Source organism: Heloderma suspectum, chromosome 10, assembly GCF_057233095.1.
Source record: "Heloderma suspectum isolate Gila_16-S chromosome 10, 16-S_ref, whole genome shotgun sequence".
In the NCBI taxonomy this organism is placed as follows: domain Eukaryota; kingdom Metazoa; phylum Chordata; class Lepidosauria; order Squamata; family Helodermatidae; genus Heloderma; species Heloderma suspectum.
Genome location: NC_139467.1, coordinates 22,450,172 through 22,473,153, shown reverse-complemented (window position 1 = coordinate 22,473,153; position 22,982 = coordinate 22,450,172). Strand labels below are relative to the sequence as shown.

Here is a 22,982-nt window from a genome sequence, read left to right as displayed (position 1 = left end):
TTTCACCCCTTTAACAGAGCACATTAACCTTCTTCATCCAGAAATACTAGCCAGTTTCCCCTGTTGTGTGTGTGATTTTCCTGCTTGTGTGTGGGGTGGGGGGAGGCTTTCCTGCAGAAAAAAGAGTGGGGCAGGGGAAGCAGAGACAGTGGCAGCGGCGGCAGCTATCCTGTCTAGCAGTAGCAGAAGAAGGAAGCAGCTGCAGCAGTACTAATAATGACAATAATAACAGACACTGCTGTGGCAGCGCCCCTAAGCCTGGGTGAAGTAAGGCTCAGTTCGCCCATCCCTACTTCCGAGTGAGCATAATTACCCAGCACTCAATGAATGAATATTTCCAGGGAGAGGCAGCAATTAAGCAGTTTTAAGAGAAAGGGCTGGCGAAGGAATTCTCCTGACCCCTCTGCTCCTGTAGGCAAAGTGCAATTGAGGGCAATGAGTTACTTCTGGGGAGACATTTAGCCCTCTGCTCTCCCCATGCCCTTGCCCCACATGACGTTCCCTTCCACCAGTCAGCACCGCTTCCACCAGCCCGCAGCAAAGCCAGCTGAGGTCACACAAACATGCAAAACTGCACTGAAGCCGCTGTGTCTGAAAAAATTGTCACAAAATGCGTATGGGGAAAAAAACAAATTTAGGGCAAGAAACGCCATGCTGGCTATGTACGTCATCTGACATGATTGACTTGGGGGTCTAGTAGAACTTATGTAAAAGCTTCATGAAGATACACCCCCCTCCCCCCCATGCCTCAGATGGAGGGAACTGATACTCTCATTTATAGAGTATTTTTTTCCAGGGACTGTGTGACTTACCTGCTAACAGAGAAGTCCCAAACTGCACATATGCTGAAGGAGTACGTTGCCAAAGTGACCAACATGTTCAACAGGAAGCCTCAAGCTATCCAAAGCAACAATGGTGGTGGGTCCATATCCCATCACACACAGGCATATTTGCAAGAAAAGGGAACAGGATATCCAGAACAAAATGGGGTTGCAGAAAGAAAAAATGGGTAACTAATGGACATGGTAAGGTGTATACTGCTAGATGCAGAACTTCCGAACAGACATTGGGGAGAAGCTGTAATGACAGCCATGTATTTACAAAATAGACTGCCAACCAAGGCCACTGAAAAAACTATGAGTTGTGGCATGAGCGGAAGCCGAGCATAGAACACCTGAGAGTGTTTGGAAGCCGGGTCTATATGCACATCTCAAAGAAAGGAAGATCCAAACAGGACTTTAAAGCTGAAGAGGGCAACATGGTTGGCTATGCTCCAGAAAGCAAGAGATACAGAATCCTATACCCAAAGACAGACAAGACAACTATATGCAGAGTGGTGTACTTGGATGAATGAGAAAGAAGTGGCCAGAGCCATGCTGGTAATCACTGCAAAAGGGTCAAAGGTGACAGGAAACAGAAGAATAATGCCTGACACCCAGAAATGCAGCCATCACCCAAACACAACCAGATGAGGAAGTACAGGTGGAACCTCCCAGAGAGCCAACAGAGGTTGCTGTGGAAGCAAACAATTTTCCTGAACCAAATCCCAGACACTCATCACAGTCCAACAAAAGGCTGAATGACTCACCTACCTCACAAGGTCGTCATCACCACAAGAACCTACATCATGGAAAGAAGTAGAGGAGATGTCTGCAGCAGAAGCAAGCAAATGGAAAAGGAAAGCACAAGAAGAATTGGAGGCACTACACAAAAGCAAAACGTGGACCCTTACAAAACCGCCAGTCAGCAAAAAGGCCATTGGCTGCAAGTGGGTTTTTAAAGCCAAGCAGGGTGCAGAAGGAGAGATACAGCAGTACAGGGCCAGACTCATTGCCAAAGGCTACTCCCAAAAATATGGTGAAGACTATAATGAGACTTTTGCACCAATTGTGAAACATGCTAAAATATATCTTTGATGAAACACTGTTTTACAAATGTAAAGGATATGTCACTGACGCTGGTGGTCAGAATTCACATGACTGTCTGACTTGGGATCAAACATGTGTAAGTTCAGTTATGAAAACCGTTCCTTCAAAAGTATGCACGGACAGTGTGCTTCATTCGGTTGTGATTATGGGGATTGTCCTCACGTGCCTGTGTTTCAGAGCGAACCACCTGTCGGAAGCTGTGAGAATCCAAAATTATGTTTCACGTTCCCCAAATCCAGAAGCAGCACTCGGAAAGCTCCTTAAGTCAACGCAGGATGAGAAATGAGTTATCATTGTGAATAAATTGATCAGACATAGACTGCACAAATTCTATATCAACTATTGTGAAGTTTGTGATAACGCATGTGTGTAAAATTAAAAAACAAAATGAACTGAGATCTCTAGTGTGTGTGTTTTTCCCTCCACTAGGGAAGGAAAGGGGTAATTATGTGAACATAAGAAGAACCATGCTAGATCAGAGCAAAGGTCCATCTAGCACAGCACTCTGTTTCCACTGTGGCCAAACAGATGCCCCCATAGGAAACCCACAAGTAGGGCATGTGTTCCCCAGCAACCTGTGTATGTAGTTTTTCTGCCTCTGATACTGGAGGTGGTATATAGCCATGCTGTAGCCCTCTCCTCCATGAATTTGTTTAATCCCCTTCCAAAGCCTTCCAAAATGACAACCATCATTACACCTTGTGGCGGTGAATTCCATAGTTTAACGTAAGAAGAGCCATGATGGATCAGACCAAAAGCCTGTCTAGTCAACCATTGTGGCTGTTGTAGGATAGCTGATGACATACAGAGGAAGTTTTGCAGTAGAAAATTTTCACAGAGCTCTTTACCATGTGTGTGTGAGAGGCCCTCATAGAGGGGCACAAAACAACTCATGAGCGTTAGCTAGAACAGCAGTTGTCCTAATATGATAACTAGGCAAACACCTTTAAAGGTGGGGTGGGTGACTATGCAGAAAGTCCAATGGCTAAAGCAACAGTGGGTCAAATACAATCATTATCAATAGGCAGACACCAGGGGTGCGGGGGCAGCAAAACATGTCATAGAGCATTCTATCCAGAGGAGATGATGTTCAAATTGTCCAGTAGGAATACCCCTTGAAGGGTGGGTTTGTGCAGGTTGGGGTTCAAATAGAGGCCTTCAGGGGGGCTGTTCTCTATCCACAGACACCTCAGAGAGACTGGAGCCCACTTCTATCAGGTAAGGGACCTTTGGGTATGTTTATGTGGGGGGGTGTTAATTCAGCATAAAGTTATGCTGGGGGTTAATTTTTATTTGTGTTATATTTAAAGCCTATAAAAAATAGAGATGAGAACTCTTCTGAAGCAAGGGATGGTAAGCATGCGCTGTTTCTCTCATTTTAGCGAGCTTTTCATCACACATGTGTGCACTGCTAGAAGGGGGAATGAAATCGTGGCTGTTAAAAACAATAAACAGCTTTGCAAGCTGACACACGGTGTCCCTTAAGTTCCTCTGCAGCTGGAAACAGCCAAGAGCTAGGTCAAGGGGGATGTAAAATCATTTGATTAGGAAAAATATGGACTGACCATAGATGGAGTGGGTGAGAGCAGGGGGTCCGCATTACATTCTTACAGATTTGTAAAAATCCTCTGCAGCTTCAGAGTCACAACGGTTAGCTGATCAATGATCTGTGAGAGCTGCATGGCTGAGATAACTCACTGCTAAACTTCCTGAACCTGTCTGCTGAAAAGTAGAATTACTGGGCAATTTGGTGTAGCATTTTGAGTGTGCTGCATACTTTTTTGCTGGCTTTTTAAAAACAATAACATCTCGAGTCTCTTGAGGTATTGATTGTCTCATGATTGTGGTAGCTGTTGAAATGAACAAATTTCTCAGTGATCTTGTTAAAAGATCAAAGAATTCTTAAGGTGTGAGGGCACCTTAAGAATATCTGTGAGTGATGAAGGAGGAGATTTTGTTCCAATTAGTCAAGACCTAGATAAAGAAATCGCTTTGTTACATCTATCTGACCATACTACATATACTCCTGCATCCATGACTGAGTTTTGAGTCTGCGAGAGAAACAAGGTCTCATAGACTCTGGAGCATGCAGAACTGAGATGGGGAATGTTGGATAACGGGAACAACTCCACTTGATTCCAGACACTAGGGGATGATACAGAACATGATACATCAACAGCCACTGGTCTTGTTCATCCCCCTTGTTGTGTCTGTAACTTGATCAATTCCTTGCTCCCTCCCCTTCTTCTTTCTTCTTCCTTCTTCTCCTCTGCCTCTGCAGCAAGTGCCATGTGGTCTCTTCCTGAAGGAAGCAAGCAACCATATTTTGTGCCTTCACTTGCTTACACTCACACACCCAGCTTTAGGGGGTGCTTGCTGTTAAACAGTGTTAAACTTCTCTGACAACGTGTACAAAAGCGGTAATAAAGCAAGGGCACAATCTTATGGCTGCTAAACAGTGTCTAGATGGCCATAGGAGTTTTTCGTTTCTGGGAACTGAGCTCGGAGCCAGCATTCAGAGCTCGGTTCCCCAAAATCCAACTCCCCGCCCCTGCCACCTCGTAGGAGGGGCGGGCTGTTCCTGGCTCCATGCTCAGAAGAGCAGCACAGGGTGTTCCTGGGGAGGGGGCTGTGGAAGCACCATTATGACACTTCCTATGTGCTGTCTGGCCTCCCCCCGCCCCCCCCCACTTCGAGGTGCCCCGGTTAGACAGCAGAAATCAGCTGTCTAGCCACAAATGCAGGGTGGCCAGAGTACAGAGGAGAGGATCCCCTCTGCACTCTGCCCACCCTGCATTGGATAGTTGGCTTCTTCTGAGTTCGGTGGCATCTGACTATCCCCATAGGATTGCGCCCTCCGTTGATTTGAACTTCTTCTATCCTTGCTCTAGCCTCCGCCTCCAATACTAAATGCTGTGCTGCCACACTTCCTCTGTACAAGGCAACTCTGCTGTAAGTCACACAAGACTTTACCACAGAATCCCTACTTGTCTAAACAGCAAGTTGGCCACTTGCATGGTCAACCCTGGTGATACATACCATGAGATGGTGGCTGCAGAGCAAAATTGCCACAATGAGCTAGCATCCCTTCTGCACAGCAAGTTCTCCCATATTTCATGTAAACCAGCCTGTGTGGGAAGAGTAGCGCATCTGCGATCGCTTAAAAGAGGAAGCGAAAGTGGAAGTCATGGTTGAATCCACATAAGCAGCACAGCTGGACTGCATTACAGCCACAGCTTCCACATCCTGCAGCGGCTCTGTCTGCGGCAAGAATTATGGCTTCTGTTCCCTTACACCATTATATCTGCAACCTGGATCTCAGTTCCTTGCCTAGAGTGGTAAAGATCTGCTCTGGTGTCTACTTCCAAGGTGAGCCTTTACCGCCTGTTTCTCTTTTGCCGAGATCAGTCTCCTACTTCTAATGGGGGGGGGGGAGAGGGGGCAGAGGCTGGGCATGAAGACAAGTAACGGACCATTAAAGGATGTTACAGGCTGAGTCTTGCAACCTGAGGTGATGGCACTTAATGGAGTCGCTGTAAAGCTGATGAGCTGGAACCTTAAGACACAGCGGTGGCGTTAGGGCCGCTTCACACAGCTGTTGAGGCTGCGATGGCCACTGACTTGGGGGACTGAACTGCATGTTGCTCACGTTGGAAGAGTTGCGTGTGATGACTCCTTCAACCCCGGCTGGCCCTACCATTAGACAACGTGAGAGAGCTGCCTCAGGCTGAAGATGCTGGGGTAGGGGTAGGTGGCAGCCATCCCGGCCATACCTCCCAAACCCCCACAGCACGGGTAGGATCAGGCTTGACAACTAATTTCTCATGAGTAAATGCAAGAAAAGTGTGGATGAGGGAGGGAAACCCATTCAAGCTGCACTCCACCTTATAGCAAATATTTATCTCGGGCCCACATCAGCTTTTGGGGGTTTGGGGTCCCATATCTTCAGATCTATGGCAACAGGAGGCAGGTGACAGAGCAGTGTAGGTTATGTTTATGCTATCTACTGGTCTAAAATAAAATGTTCCCTTAAAGCATGGCTGGGGAACTGGAATGGGGTGGGGTCAGATAACCCTCGCCAAGCGCACCACAGACTGGAAGACCTCAGTGGGCAGCAGTGATGGCTCCAGTTTTTTGAAGGCCCTTTTGAACCCACGATGGGCCCTCTCCACCACTGAGTCCACCTTCTCACCGCCATTGTCCCCAGCTGCGCTTGCTCCTCCTCCTCCTCCTCTTTCTCATCATTGCTCCGGCTTGCTTGCTTGCCTGCCAGGCCGAGAGCCAGGGAGCAAGGAGGCAGTTCCTTCTGCTGCTCCACTTTCTCACCACCACTGTTGTCTGGGCCAGAGCAAGAGGCAGGTGAATAAGCAGGTAGCATCGGTGAAGAGGAGGAGCAACTCAAGGGGGCTCATCAGTGGGGCCCTGCTGGGGTATGGGCCCTTGGCAGGCGCCCAACCATGCCTACCCTCAATGCCAGCCCTAGTGGGCAGGCCCAGCCCCACTGACATTATCCGGCTGGGGAAAGCACACATGCAGCAATGCTAGGGCCCCAACCGAGCCCTGGCTGGAGGAACATTCCTACAGCTTGTGCTTCAGTCAGGGTGGCTCTGGCTGTCCCTTGTCTTGACACAGGGTGGGCAAAGCACTTAGAATTAGTTTTGTGCTGAAAATTTCTCCCACATTTTTTCTAACCATTCTCATTCAATTTGATAGAAAAGAAATTGCTTTCAAAAAGAAATTCAAAGCAGGAGAAATTTTGGAGAAATTCTCATGGGCTGGGGTTGGGGTTCTTGTGCTTACCTTACTTACAAGGTGGCTGAGGAGTGTGCATGAGTGTCCTGTCTGTCATCATGCAATAATCTCTGTGGCAGCCTGTCACCCCCTTGGCTTCCCGCACTTCAGTTTAAGCCATCACGAGGAAGCCATCATGAGGCAATTCTTCCCATGGGGCTTTTTCAGTTCAGAAAGTGCAAGTGGCCTGGAAGGCTGCAGAGCAAGGGAAAGATGTGTAACAGAGAGAGAAAACACACAGCACCCTCAGCCACCCTGCAGTAAGCTCAAAAATACCACCAAAAGAAATTCAAAATTCTGCCTCAGAAAAGTGGAAGCCTCAACACAGTTGAAGTTGTTGCCACTTACAGCAGTGCAATAAACCAAAAACCCTTAGGAAGAAAAAAAGAACCTGTGCTACCACCCCTGCCAATAGCAAGCCCTATCTGTGAGAAATTTTTGGAGAATTTCTCTCCCCTAGGAGAAATTCTGTGAAATTGTCCCAATATCTCTGTCCACAAATAGGCTGGAGAATTTTGAAAGGCCATTTTTGCACAGCTCTACTTGGAATACCAGTTGCCCTCCCAATTGGGAGGAGAAGGAGCATGCGGTAGAAACCCCACTGTTACCTTCAATCACTGATCAGAGCTAATAGTGAGAATTCCTCTCCCTGATAGCCTACAGGGGACAGGGCTTCAGGGAGGGGCCTCAGCTGAGGCCCCACAGGCCAGATAGGTTGGCCTGGCAAGCCAAATGTAGCCTGCAGGCTAGCGGTTCCCCATCCCTGCCTAAAAGCCAATTCTGTTCTTCTTCAAGAGTACTATGCACCTTCAGATGGGATGCCATTTTCTGCTCCACCTCAGGCAGCAAAATGTCTTGGGTCATCCCTTCCTCTGACAATGGATCTAAAAGGAGTTCAGAGGATGTGTGCCAGTTGGGAGTATCAACCAGAGATAGCTATTGCCCTACTTCTTGTAGAACTAGTTCCAATGGGCTTAAGTTACAGGAGGGTAGGTTTTGGTTGAACATTAGAAGAAACATCTAGATGGTAAAAGCAGCTCGAAAATGGAACCGATTACCTAGAGGGTTGGTAGGTTCTCTGTTGCTGAAAGTCTTCAAGCAAAGGCTAGACAGTCAGGGTAGAGCGCATGTTTTGCATACGGAAGGTTTCAGGTTCAATTCTTGGCATGTGGGGGTAGGGCTGGAAAAAACCCTGCCTGAAACCCTGGAGAGCCACTGCCAGTCAGTGTCAACAGTACTGGGCTAGATGGACTGATGGCCTGCCTCAGTATAAGGCAGCTTCCTATGTTCCAGCTACAGCTCCCTATATTCTGGGCACAGTTTAGGGTGTTGGTGTTGACCTTTAAAGCTCTTCATGGCCTCTTCCTTTGTACCATTGGAACCATTATAGTAAACAACCTTCTTCACCATACCACCTATGTGCAACATTCTAACAGGAAGGGCACTGAGAGGCACTACACGCAGCTGCTCCACAACTGTGGAACTCCCTTCCTTTATGTGCTGTCTGTACTGAATTGAGGCTCTATTGGTATTAACTGATTTCTTTACAAGCTCTTTGGTAGGGCTCCTAACACAGGCCTGCAGCAGGATTTCTTCTAGTTTGGGGGAATATGAAGGCTGGATAGTCCGTAATGGGACAATGCACACTTAATTTACTGCGCCTGACTACAAAACACCCTTAGAAGCCCTATCCCATATACTTTCTGGAACAGCTGTAAAGCCTTACCCTTTGGGTTTGGGGCTAGCATTCAGTGTGGTAATATTTAATAGTATTTGCAAAAGCTGACATTGATTCAGCCAGCCTGGGGAATCTTGTTTTTATAATATTTGTTTAGAATCGTAGAATAGCTGGAAGGGACCCCAAAGGTCACCTTCTCCAGCCCACTGCCAATAAAGGTAATCCACTGCTACTACACAGTGGAGGCTGGTGGCTCTGATGTCAGTGGGGCAGTGAATTCACTCTGGGTTTCAGACAGAACTCTAAAGGTCCTTCTTTAGAGTTCTGACTGAAACCCAGAGCAGATTTGCCACCCCACTGACATCGCAGCCACCAGCCTTTACTGCTACTACAGCGTCCCTAATAGATGGCCATCCACCTCTGCTTAAAAACCTGTCGTACAGCTTGCACCACCAGGAGGGCCTTCCTAATTTTTAATCAGAGCCCCCTTTCTTGTAATTTGGACCTGTTAGTTTGGATCCTACCCTCTGGAACGACAAACAACACATTTACTGCATCATCTATGTGACAACCCTTCAAATATGTCAAGACAATTATCATATTGCCCCTTCCTCATCTTTTCTCCAGGCTAAACATACCTGATGTTTGATTTTTAACTGCTGCTTGCTGTTCTACTTTATCTGAGCCTGCAGGCGTTTATTTTTGGCCTATGTGCAGGAGAGATGGAAGGAAGTGGTAAAGCAGAAGGGAGGGGAAAACATGTATCAGATCAGGGAAGTTTGAAAATTGGGAAATGGTGACACTATTGGGAAAACAATTAGCCTGGGAGGATGTAAAAACGGGAAGTTCTTCTGCTGGGTTGCAGAGCTTTGGGTAAAAGACAGACAAATCCTTAAGAACAGAGCATAGGCGATAGGCGATCCTGGCTGGCTGTCTTAACAGGCCTAAGGGGGTTCCCTTTATTCCCCTCTGCCAAGCAGTCAACAGGAAGTAGTAGATGACTACTGAAGAATACTCAAAATAGAGGAAAACACCGATATAGGGTTGATGCATGCAAATTATGAAAATGCAAATGGGAAAAGCATAAGCTGCATCCTGTGTGTGTTTGTGTGTCTGTGTGTCTGTCTGTCAGATAGACAGACAGACAGATATCCAACAGGTCCTTCATCTCTGTGGTGGCCATATGAATCAGAATCAAGGTGTATGAATCACATTTAATTGGTCTATGATTCAGATGTTGAAAATTATAGCCTCAACAAGGATAGGTCTGAGATAAGAGGATGTTTGGTTAGATGTGGGAGGAAGGGAAAGAAAAGAAAAGCGATCTAAGAGAGAATGGGAGGGCAGCCTGCAGTTATAGCACAATCCTAGAACTTTGAGATTTTTCCTCAATCCGCTGTAAGAGGCATGCGGGATGTTGTGTGTGTGTGTGTCTCTCTCTCCCCTGTGCCCCTATGCTTGTGACATGGTGTGCCTTCCCCCTCCGGTTCTGTGCACAATGCTGTACATTATCCTCCTGGACCGCCTGGAGGGGTTGGGCATTGGAGACACCGTATCGCGGTGGTTCCGGTCCTTCCTCTCGGGCAGGTACCAGAGGGTAGCACTGGGAGAGGAGGTTTCGGACCCGTGGCCACTCACTTGTGGGGTGACACAGGGTTCCATCCTCTCCCCGATGCTATTTAACATCTATGTGAAGCCACTGGGGGCTATCATCAGGAGGTTTGGGGTGCAGTGTCATCAATATGCGGATGACACTCAGCTCTACCTCTCGTTCAAATCTTCACCAAGGTTGGCCGTAGAGTCCCTGTCCAAATGTCTGGAGACGGTGAGTGGCTGGATGGGGAGGAATAAGCTGAAGCTGAACCCTGACAAGGCCAAGGTACTTTTGGTGGGAGACAAGAGGAGGCTGGGGGATGTTGACCTGGTGTCAAATGGGGTACAGCTACCCTTGAAAGACCACGTCCGCAGCCTGGGGGTCATTTTGGACTCCCAGCTGTCCATGGAGGCTCAGGTGTCAGCTGTGAGCCGGACAGCGCTGTATCAACTCCATCTGATACGGCGGCTGCGCCCCTTCCTTCCCGACCATCTGCTCCCATCGGTAGTACATGCCCTGGTCTCCTCTCGTTTAGACTACTGTAATGCGCTCTACGTGGGGTTACCCTTGAAGACGGTTCGGAAACTGCAGCTGGTACAGAATGCGGCGGCTCACCTGATTAAAGGCAGCCACCGGCAAGATCACATCACTCCAGTGCTGAAGGAGTTGCACTGGTTACCAGTTGTTTTCCGGGCCAAATTCAAGGTGTTGGTTTTGACCTTTAAAACCCTATATGGTTCCTGCCCAGCCTATTTTAAGGAGCGCCTCCAGCAACACCAGACAGGCCGCTTAACAAGATCAGCCTTGGATGGCCTTCTCTCTGTCCCATCAGCCAGGACAGCTAGACTGGTGGGAACGAGGGAGCGGGCCTTTTCTGTGGTGGCCCCCACTCTGTAGAACTCCCTCCCTAGGGAACTCCGCCATGCCCCCTCTTTAATGAGCTTCCACCGTGCATTAAAAACATGGTTGTTCAGGCAGGCATTTGGGGTGGGTTAGGGTATTTTAGAAAATGTTTTTATTGTAGAATTTTATTGTTTTAAACTGTTTTATTATATGCTGTACATCGCCCAGAGTGGCTGGGTAGATCACCCAGATGGGCGATTAATCAATTTAATAAATAACAATAAAAATAGGCACCTGCTTCTGACAAACATACATAGGATTGTGCTGTTTCTGCCTTTTCAAATTCTTTTTCTGCTTGCCAGAAATCCCCAGGATAAAGCAGTCTATGAAAGAAGTCTTGTCAGTGTGTAATGCTTCATTTGTTTTTCCTGTCCTCTGCAAATTAGTCACCAGAATGGATTGATTAGAATCAAAACAATTAAAATCAAGATTTATATTGTAAAAGGGAAGGGGTGGGGGAGACCAAACTTGATTTAAATCATGTTTCCCGTTGGTCTTTTGTATATTTCCTAAACAATGCTAATCTAACCATCAATGCCCATTTAATTTATAGCTAAATAAGCTTTTGCACTAGCTAGGAGAATATACTTTATTTCTTTCTGTTTCACTCCTGCTACTTCTCTCATATTGCATAATTCTCAGCCATATCACAATCACACTTCGGAAGCATGATGTAAACAAAAAAAAATCTAAAATGTTTGCTCATAGTAGCCAGTTTGTCTTTGCTCATGGATTTTTCTGTTTTAGACTTTGGCTGCAATCCTATACCCCCTTACCTGGGAGTAAGTCTCATTGAACTCAGTGGGACTTACTTCTGAGTAAACATGCATAGGATTGCATTGTTAAGTAAAGGGGGTCCAGTCACTTTCCAGAAGCAAGGGCTGGTAGTTAGTTACTGGTAGGGTGGCCACTTTCACACTGCCAAAAAGGAGGAAATGCATCACTGAAAAAGAGAACACCAATTTGAATAACGTTTGCATAAGCATATATGTGTGTGTGTGTGTGTGTGTGTGTGTGTATATATATATATATATATATGTTGTTTATTCGGTCAGTCGCTTCCGACTCTTCGTGACTTCATGGACCAGCCCACGCCAGAGCTTCCTGTCGGCTGTCACCACCCCCAGCTCCCCCAAGGTCGAGTCCGTCACCTCCAGAATATCATCCATCCATCTTGCCCTTGGTCGGCCCCTCTTCCTTTTGCCTTCCACTTTCCCTAGCATCAGCATCTTCTCCAGGGTATCCTGTCTTCTCATTATGTGGCCAAAGTACTTCAGTTTTGCCTTTAATATTCCCTCAAGTGAGCAGTCTGGCTTTATTTCCTGGAGTATGGACTGGTTTGATCTTCTTGCAGTCCAAGGCACTCTCAGAATTTTCCTCCAGCACCACAGTTCAAAAGCATCTATTTTCCTTTGCTCAGCTTTCCTTATGGTCCAGCTCTCACAGCCATAGGTTACTACGGGGAATACCATTGCTTTCACTATGCGGACCTTTGTTGTCAGTGTGGTGTCTCTGCTCTTCACTATTTTATCAAGATTTGTCATTGCTCTCCTCCCAAGAAGTAAACGTCTTCTGATTTCCTGGCTGCAGTCAGCATCTGCAGTAATCTTTGCACCTAGAAAGACAAAGTCTGTCACTGCCTCCATGTTTTCTCCCTCTATTTGCCAGTTATCAATCAAGCTGGTTGCCATAATCTTGTTTTTTTTGAGGTTTAACTGCAACCCAGCTTTTGCACTTTCTTCTTTCACCTTCATCATGAGGTTCCTCAGCTCCTCCTCGCTTTCAGCCATCAAAGTGGTATCATCTGCATATCGGAGATTGTTAATGTTTCTTCCAGCAATTTTAACTCCAGCCTTGGATTCATCAAGCCCAGCACGTCGCATGATGTGTTCTGCATACAGGTTGAATAGGTAGGGTGAGAGTATACAACCCTGCCGTACTCCTTTCCCAATCTTAAACCACTCGGTTGTTCCGTGGTCTGTTCTTACCGTTGCTACTTGGTCGCTATACAGATTCCTCAGGAGGCAGATAAGATGACTTGGTATCCCCATACCACCAAGAACTTGCCACAATTTGTTATGATCCACACAGTCAAAGGCTTTAGAATAGTCAATAAAACAGAAATAGATGTTTTTCTGAAACTCCCTGGCTTTCTCCATTATCCAGCGGATATTGGCAATTTGGTCTCTAGTTCCTCTGCCTTTTCTAAACCCAGCTTGTACATCTGGCAATTCTCGTTCCATGAATTGCTGGAGTCTACCTTGCAAGATCTTGAGCATTACCTTACTGGCATGTGAAATAAGTGCCACCGTTCGATAGTTTGAACATTCTTTGGTGCTTCCCTTTTTTGGTATGGGGATATAAGTAGATCTTTTCCAATCTGTTGGCCATTCTTGTGTTTTCCAAATTTGCTGGCATATGGCATGCATCACCTTGACAGCATCATCTTGCAAGATTTTAAACAGTTCAGCTGGGATACCATCATCTCCTGCTGCCTTGTTATTAGCAATGCTTCTTAAAGCCCATTCAACCTCACTCTTCAGGATGTCTGGCTCTAGCTCACTAACCACACCATCAAATCTATCCCCGATATTATTATCCTTCCTATACAGATCTTCTGTATATTCTTGCCACCTTTTCTTGATCTCTTCTGCTTCTGTTAGGTCATCTTTGTTTAAAGATCATACCCATTTTTGCCTGGAATTTACCTCCGATGTTTCTAATTTTCTGGAAGAGGTCTCTTGTCCTTCCTATTCTATTATCTTCTTCCGCTTATGCACATTGCTTGTTTAAAAATAATTCCTCATCTCTTCTGGCTAACCTCTGGAATTTTGCATTGAATTGGGCATATCTCCCCCTATCACTGTTGCCTTTTGCTCTCCTTCTTTCTTGGGCTGCTTCCAGTGTCTCAGCAGACAGCCATCTTGCCGTCTTGGTTTTCTTTTTCTTTGGGATGTTTTTTGTTGCCGCCTCCTGAACAATGTTGCGAACTTCTGTCCATAGTTCTTCCGGGACCCTATCTACTAAATCTAGTCCCTTAAATCTGTTCTTCACCTCCACTGCATATTCATGAGGAATATTCGTGAGCTCATATCTAACTGATCTGTGGGTCTTCCCTATTCTCTTTAGTCTGATTCTAAATTGTGCAATAAGAAGTTGGTGATCTGAACTACAATCAGCTCCAGGTCTTGTTTTTACCAACTGCATAGATGTCCGCCACCTTTGGCTACAAAGGATGTAGTCAATCTGATTTCGGTGTCGACCGTCTGGTGAAGTCCATGTATAAAGTCGTCTCTTAGGTTGTTGGAAGAAAGTGTTTGTTATGCACAGTGAGTTGTCTTGGCAAAATTCTATCAGCCTATGTCCTGCTTCATTTTGTTCTCCCAGACCATGCTTGCCTGTAATTCCAGGTGTCGTTTGACTACCCACCTTAGCATTCCAGTCTCCTGTAATGAAAATAACATCTTTGTTTGGCGTACTATCCAGTAGGTGCTGCAGATCCTCATAGAACTGATCTACTTCTGCTTCTTCAGCATCTGTGGTTGGGGCATATATTTGGATCACTGTGATGTTCAATGGCTTACCCTGAATTCGAATTGAGATCATTCTGTCATTTTTTGGATTGTATCCAAGCACTGCTTTAGCCACTTTATTATTAATTATGAAGGCTACTCCATTTCTTCTGTGGTCCTCTTGTCCACAGTAGTAGATCTGGTGGTCATTTGATGTGAAGTGGCCCATTCCAGTCCATTTCAGTTCACTGACACCCAAAATGTCTATATTTAATCTTGACATCTCCCTAATAACCACATCCAATTTGCCCTGGCTCATAGATCTTACATTCCAGGTTCCTATGGTGTGTTGATCTTTAGAACATCGGATTCGTCGTTCACCACCAGCACCATCGGCTGCTAGCCATCCTTTCGGCTTTGAGCTAGCTGCGTCATCACATCTGGGGCTAGTTGAACTTATCCTCTGTTCCTCCCCAGTAGCATTTTGACCATCTTCCGACCTGGGACTCCCATCTTCCGATGGTATACCGACATATCTCTGGTTGTACTGATCTATTTAGTTTTCATGGCAAGAATACTGGGGTGGGTTGCCGTTTCCTTCCCCAGGGATCATATTTAGTCTGACCTCTCCACCATGACCTTCCCGTCTTGAGTGTCCCTTCACGGTTTAGCTCATGACGTCATTGAGGTGCTCAAGCTCCAGCACCACAACAAGGTAACGATCTCCTTTGCTGAAGATATATATATATATATATATATATTCAAATGTGGAAATAACGACTATAATTTCAATACAAATACAATGTTATCTCGCCACCGTGAGGTAGACTGTGACCAGGTAACCTGTGTGCCTGCTCAGGTTGCTTTCCAGGTGGTATTTATTACTTACTGGTTAATTTTAAAAATCGGTAGTCTGTGCCTTCACCCAGAAATGGGTTTCAGGGCGATATACACAAAAATACAATATTAAATACTATAAAAACAGCATGAAACCTAAACATCAACATAGTAAAACCGAGAGGCATAAAAATACTATTTCAACCAGCTAAAAATACAACTGTAAATTTAAAATGCTTGAACAAATAAAAAGGTTTTTTAACCTGGCACCAAAAAGAGTACATGAGGGGTGGGGTGGGGGTATTCCAAATTTGGGCTGCCACCATGTATGCCCCGGCCGTGGGCTTCCAGAATTTAGAGGTGCCGAGATAGTGATAAGTCAGGTCCAGGTTTGCTTACAAGGAGACTTTATTGAGTACGTACAGAGCACAGGCATACCCACTTGTTGGATCAGACAAAGGCTCTGAATCCACAGCTGTGGTGCAAGATGGGTTTTATATCGTACACGTTATTCAGGCATAGCAGTGAGGCAGTATAACAGGTGCAAGCGTTAACTAGAGTGCAACTACAACTTTCCCAGCACAGCCTCACAGTGCTTGGTAACGTATTTGTCAGAAGCAAGACTATCGTAATATTCCCAGCACAGACACCTGTAGCTTTAAGATAAACATAGCTTCACTTCTCAGGCACATCCTAGACTCTGATAAGATAACAGGTACCAGAGCTTGTTAGCATGGAATGTGCTGAGGTAGCCATATCAACCTTTGACTCATCTTACAAGCCAAGAGGCCCACCTGCCAGTGAACTGCAACCAAAACTGAGCCAAAGCAGAGAGCATTATGGATCTCTAAGCCTCTTTCCAAGTAGCACCAGAAAGAGTGAAGTGGTTGGGCCAAAGCCAAAAGGACACTCAGCTGTGGATGTGTCTGGTGGTGAAAAGAAAAGCCGATGCTGTAAAGAACAATATTGTTTAGGAACCTGGAATGTCAGATCAATGAATCAAGATAAGCTGGAGGTGGTCAAACATGAGATGGCAAGATTGAACATCGACATCTTGGGAATCAGCAAACTAAAATGGACAGGCATGGGCGAATTTAATTCAGGTGACCATCATATCTACTACTGTGGGCAAGAATCCCTTAGAAGAAATGGAGTAGCACTCATAGTCAACAAAAGGGTGGGAAAAGCAGTACTGGGGTACAATCTTAAAAATGATAGAATGATCTCAGTACGAATCCAAGGCAAACCATTCAACATCACAGTAATTCAAGTCTATGCCCCAACCACTGATGCCGAAGAAGCTGAGGTTGATCGGTTCTATGAAGACCTACAACACCTTCTAGAACTAACACCAAAAAAAGATGTCCTCTTCATCATAGGGGATTGGAATGCTAAAGTAGGAAGTCAAGAAATCACCAGGATAACAGGCAAGCATGGCCTTGGTGCACAAAATGAATCAGGACAAAAGCTAATAGAGTTTTGCCAGGAGAACACGCTGATCATAGCAAACACTCTTTTCCAACAGCACAAGAGGCGACTCTACACATGGACATCACCACATGGTCAATATCGAAATCAGATTGATTATGTACTTTGCAGTCAAAGATGGAGAAGCTCTATACAGTCAGTAAAAACAAGACCTGGAGCTGACTGTGGCTCAGATCATGAGCTTCTTGTTGCAAAATTTCAGCTTAAATTGAAGAACGTAGGGAAAACCACTAAACCATTCAGGTATGACCTAAATCATATCCCTTATGAATATACAGTGGAGGTGAGGAATAGATTTCAGGGAATAGACCTGATAGACAGAGTGCCTGAGGAACTATGGACGGAGGTCCGTAACATTGTTCAGGAGGCAGCAACGAAATCCATCCCAAAGAAAAAGAAACGCAAGAAAGCCAAGTGGCTGTCTAATGAGGCTTTACAAGTAGCTGAAGAAAGAAGGGAAGCGAAAAGCATGGGAGAAAGGGGAAGATATATCCAACTGAATGCAGAGTTCCAGAGACTAGCAAGGAGAGACAATAAGGCCTTCTTAAATGAACAATGCTAAGAAATCGAGGAAAACAACAGAATGGGAAAGACTAGAGATCTCTTCAAGAAAATTGGAGATCTCAAGGGAACATTTTGTGCAAAGATGGGCATGATAAAGGACAAAGAAGGCAGGGACCTAACAGAAGCAGATGAGTTTAAGAAGAGGTGGCAAGAATACACAGAAGAACTATACAGGAAAGATCTGAATGTCCCTGATAGCCATGATAGTGCGCTCACTGAACTTGAGCCGGACATCCTCGAGAGTGAAGTCAAGTGGGCCTTAGGAAGCATTAGTAACAATAAAGCTAGCGGAGATGACAGTATTCCAGCTGAACTATTTACAGTCCTAAAAGATGATGCTGTTAAAGTGCTGCATTCAATCTGCCAACAAATTTGGAACACTCAACAATGGCCGCAAGACTGGAAAAGGTCAGTTTACATTCCAATTCCAAAGAAGGGCAACGCCAAAGAGTGTTCAAACTACTGCACAATTGCGCTCATTTCACATGCCAGCAAGGTGATGCTCAAAATCCTACAAGCTAGGCTTCAGCAGCATGCGAACCGAGAACTACCGGAAGTACAAGCTGGGTTTTGAAGAGGCAGAGGAACTAGAGATCAAATCGCCAACATTTGCTGGATCATGGAGAAAGCAAGAAAATTCCAGAAAAACGTCTATTTCTGCTTCATTGACTACGCTAAAGCCTTTGATTGTGTGGATCACAACAAACTGGGGCAAATTCTTAAAGCGATGGGAGTACCAGACCTTACTTGTCTCCTGAGAAACCTGTACGAGGGTCAAGAAGCAACAGTAAGAACCAGACATGGAACAACCGAGTGGTTCAAAATTGGGAAAGGAGTACGACAAGGCTGCATATTGTCACCCTGCTTATTTAACTTATATGCAGAGTACATCATGAGAAATACCGGGTTGGATGAACCACAGGTCGGAATTAAGATTGCCGGGAGAATTATCAACAACCTCCGATATGCATACAATACCACCCTAATGGCAGAAAGCGAAGAGGATCTAAAGAGCCTCCTGTTGAGGGTGAAAGAGGAGAATGCAAAAGCTGGTTTGAAACTCAACATTAAAAAAACTAAGATCATGGCATCTGGCCCCATCACTTCCTGGCATATAGAAGGGGAAGAAATGGAAGCAGTGACAGATTTTACTTTCTTGGGCTCCAAGATCACCGCAGACGGTGACTGTAGCCATGAAATTAAAAGACGCTTGCTCCTTGGGAGGAAAGCTATGGCAAACCTAGACAGCATAGTAAGAAGCAGAGACATCACCTTGCTGACAAAGGTCCATCTAATCAAAGCTATGGTTTTCCCAGTAGTAATGTATGGCTGTGAGAGCTGGACTATAAGGAAGGCTGAGCGCCGAAGAATTGATGCTTTCGAACTGTGGTGCTGGAGAAGACTCTTACGAGTCCCCTGGACTGCAAGGAGGTCAAATCAACCCTGAGTGCTCATTGGAAGGGCAGATACTGAAGCTGAAGCTCAAATATTTTGGCCACCTAATGCGAAGCGAAAACTCTCTTGAAAAGACCCTTATGCTGGGAAAGACTGAAGGCAAAAGGAGAAGGGGACGGCAGAGGATGAGATGGCTAGATAGCATCACCGATGCAATGAATATGAACTTGAGCACACTCCAGGAGAGAGCGCAGGACAGGAAGGCCTGGCGTGCTATGGTCCATGGGGTCACGAAGAGTCAAACACGACTGAAGGACTGGACAACAACAACAACAACAAGCCTCTCTAAACAACTATTAGCTTGCTTACAGGCCTGGGGCCTTACACTCCACCCCCACGATGATCAAAGGACGAATGAGAATATGCGCGTCACAGTCTCTTCTTACCCAGAGGGCCGGATCTTCTGTGCCCTTCTGTTTGACAACGAGGGGAGTGATAATTATTTTACAGCATATTTCAAAATACAACAGCCATATGAGCAAGCACACAAAGCTATAAAACTACTTATGATAGTCACAGTTACTGCAACAACTTGCTTCCACCCCACCGGATTCCTTGAAACCAGTCTGAAATCGGTTTAAAGAAGGAATCCGCTTCTAAGTGCTGTATTTTCTCACTTTGCGTATACAGAGCCTTTACACTGTGATTTATCACACTGCTTGTCAGGAATGTAGACACAGCATTCTTGCTGCAACATAGCACAAGCGCTGCCTTGGGCCACTGTAATCATGTGTAATGCCAGGTGTTTTTGCAAAATAGCAGTTCTCATGCTTGCCATTTCTATCTCACTGACTTCTCCGTTGCCATCTCCACAGTTCTGAACACAAGGGAAGGGACTCTGGATTCTTGGGTACCTAGCTCAGACAATCCTTTCATGGGGCTCCAACCCCGGACACGGAAAGGGAAGGATTCCTGGAATGGACTCATCAGGCAATCTGGGGATAACTTCTTGAAATGCCTAAGCAACTCACACCCATAGAGAGTCCAACTTTGAAACTTTTGTTAATAACTCTAAGCTACATGGTCAAAGCCCATCAAGATAAAAAAAGCTTACCCACACACGCAAGGAGTTCCAGGCCACCGCTTTCGCATTGGCAACTCCACGCTGGATGAGTGCTGGCAGAGGGAAGTCCAAAAGTCATAGATCAAACCCAGCCTGCCGTACACTGAGCTGACTACAAACACAGACACACAATCCACAGCAACGAGAGTTCAAGTCTATGCAAAGCCTCACAGTAATTTTCATGGCAAGTCCTTAACAATCCAAAGTTCCAGTCCACGTGCAGAGTGCCTCCAAAGCCCAGACAATGGCGGATCCAAACAGAACAGGCTTTGGGCAATAAAGATGAGATGTTCCTAGCAAAGGCACTTCGCCTTTGCATCAACTTAAAAGGGAAGGTGTGTCTGTAGGACACCCCCTCCAGATCTCTTGACAGACAAAGGCCTTTAGCCTTTCAGCAAAGCCGCTGTCTAAACAGGGCAGCACTGCTCAGCCCTCCAGCAGTGATGCTTCAACTTGGGTGACCCTTCTGCAAACCCCACCCCACCTCTGTCAGGTTCTCACAGACAGCTTCCAGTCTCCCTCCCTGCCAAGGCCAGACCAGGAGGTGGACAGGGAGTTGGGTGACTCCCCCTGGCTCTGCTCTGAGAACACTGACAGAGATAAACTCACCCAGACTCTGACATTCCAGAAACTGAATAGGCCCAAGCCCCTCCAGGCAACTTCTAATCAGATCCTGGCTATAACCTACAAGGCCCACTGCAGTACTGAAGCTGGGCCCTGGCATTATCCCCGCTCCCATAATGCCTCCTCACCCTAAAAATGTACTCCCCTCCCCTCACACTTTCCCAGCTTGGTTGCTCAGAGATTGCTGAGGGGAAGCGACTAACTAGGGAGCTTGTGAAGACATTGCTAGTGCTTCTGAGCATTTAATGGGTCTACTTGTAAATCTAAATCTAAGCTATTTCAAACACATTCGAAACAACAAAACCATCTCTTTTGCAAGGAGAAAAGGAGAGATCTACATTGGCTGTCATTCTTAAAGCTGTTCACGTGGCTCTACACACCATACAGGGGAAGAAGTGGTTGCCAACGTCTCTGGTTATTGAATCAGAATCGGCTATGATCCCCTGCCCTTTGCAAAAGTAAACTTATCGAGTTACAGGGCAGTTTTGAACTGCAGGGCTCTTAACAGCAAGGGAACAACAATTGTACTTTTAAATGCTTCTCAAATGAGGCCTAAAGAAACTGAGGCTTGAGGGGGAAAACTCTTGGGGCCATCCATCACTAGATAGGCTAGCCAGGGATTCACAACATGACGCCCCCCCCCCCTTCTTCTCCCTCAACTGGCACACAAACCTTCAGGTAGAACCAGCTCTTTAACAAGCAAAAATGAAAGTCTTTGCTAAGGAGAGTGCCGAAACGCAAGATGCTACAGGGAGATAGGGGCCGCCTTGTACTTGCATTCCTTACACAGTCATCAATCTTCTTTGGGGGTGGGGGTGATTTGCAGGGCTTGAAAGTAGAGCTTCACACTTGGTTTTTAATTGTAAATCCTGGGTTCGAAACAAGACATGATGAGGTAAAGGGCAACCAAATCTTTGCTTTGTCAGGGGCGATGAATGACTCAGGTCAGGCTTTTTCCGTTGGGGTCTCAAGAAGCAAAACAGTCTTAGTAGATCCAGGCAAAAAAGAGCTCGTTTGCAGTTGTAACATAATTTACAGTGTCAGCCAGCCAGCTACGCAGTATGTGTTGAATACTGCTTCTATGTGTTGCAGATATCGTAGTAGCTCTCTTCTTTTTCTAAATCAGGTTGGGTCTCCCAGCTTACAGGGTTTGTTGCAGCTTCAGGAGCATGGTAGTAGCGTCTTTGGTTTGGCTAGGAACATGCTGTCAGGTTTCCCAATCCCCCCAGTGCACATGCTCAGGCAGTCTGACACTAGACACCCAAATCAGTGAGATTTCTTTATTGCAGGGAATCCCACAGCAAAAGCTTAATGGTTACACTCTTCAGAAATCATATAGCTGATGGTCAGTAGCTATAGGCTCTATGTAATTCCAGAACAGTCCAAAGCTAAACACTACTACTGTGACTGAGATCCTCAGTGTGGTTTCTCCACTTCATTTTGCCTGGGACTGTCCTCTGGCGCACTTTCCACTCTAAGAGGGGTCTAGCCCATGCCCTGGGTACTGATTCTTCACCATCACTCTGTTCCTTGTCTTCATTTTCTGGGTCTTCATCTTCAGTTTCCACTTCCTAGGGTTTTCATCCCAATTGGGTGAGGTGATGATGTTGCGCATTTTTGCACGCTTTGGGCACTTTGTCCAAGTTTGGCCTAACCGCTAATTCTTCAGCTTTATGCTCCCATGCCTCGTTGGAGGCAAGGCTGTCCTGCAACATTTCTCTAGTTAACAGCCTCAGATCTTGTTCCTTCCCTAGCTTGTCTTTGAGCTTCTCTGCGTTTTCTTTCCATTCTGACTCCTTTTGCCTAACAGTTCTCAATGCTGTCAGGAAAAGTCATGCCAGAGTTCCTGCATTCTGCTTCTCCTTAGCTGACTACTTTCCCAGCTGCAGAGACTCCAATGCAGTTACCAGAGCCACTGGTGTGCAGTCTTTCTCCATCTCTGGCCATGCAACCGGTCCACTCAGGACTGCCAAATGTTTTGCGACCGGACCCCACAGCCCCTCCTGCAGCCAGCCCAGGAGTCGGTTTTGTGCACCGACAACCACATCCTCCTTCCCTTTAAACCCGAACATAGCAGTTCTCTTCGCACCCTGCTCGCTGCGCCAATTGTATGTCTCGGCCGTGGGCTTCCAGAATTTAGAGGTGCCGAGATAGTGATAAGTCAGGTCCAGGTTTGCTTACAAGGAGACTTTATTGAGTACGTACAGAGCACAGGTGTACCCAATCACTGGATCAGACAAAGGCTCTGAACCCACAGCTGTGGAGCAAGATGGGTTTTATATCATACACTTATTCAGGTATAGCAGTGAGGCAGTATAACAGGTGCAAGCGTTAACTAGAGTGCATCTACAACTTTCCATGCATGGCCTCACAGTGCTTGGTAACATATTTGTCAGAAGCAAGACTTGTTAGCATGGAATGTGCTGAGGCGTCCATATCGACCTTTGACTCATCTTACAAGCCAAGAGGCCCACCTGCCAGAGAACTGCAACTAATAATGAACCAAAGCAGAGAGCATTATGAATTTCTAAGCCTCTCTAAACTA

General features: G+C 46.0%; 2 protein-coding genes across 6 annotated transcripts in view; one reads left to right on the top strand and one right to left on the bottom strand.

The window, feature by feature from the left end:
* The window catches only part of RPA2 (replication protein A2), a 56,395-nt gene that overhangs the window by 8,080 nt on the left and 25,333 nt on the right, over nucleotides 1-22,982 (bottom strand). For 2 of the 4 annotated variants that reach the window (XR_014785133.1, XR_014785131.1), the window contains one exon: nucleotides 6,729-6,914. The exons of the other annotated variants lie outside the window; for them this stretch is intronic. The gene's annotated coding sequence lies outside the window, so the exon portion shown is untranslated. The remainder of the gene's footprint in view (nucleotides 1-6,728; nucleotides 6,915-22,982) is intronic. 4 annotated transcript variants of the gene reach the window in all.
* The window catches only part of THEMIS2 (thymocyte selection associated family member 2), a 30,335-nt gene continuing 12,460 nt past the window's right edge, over nucleotides 5,108-22,982 (top strand). Inside the window, exon 1 of one of the 2 annotated variants that reach the window (XM_084815514.1) lies at nucleotides 5,108-5,297. In XM_084815514.1, coding sequence (XP_084671640.1) covers nucleotides 5,204-5,297 — 94 coding nt within the window. In that variant the 5' untranslated portion in view covers nucleotides 5,108-5,203. The remainder of the gene's footprint in view (nucleotides 5,298-22,982) is intronic. The other variant, XM_084815515.1, reaches the window with a different exon arrangement.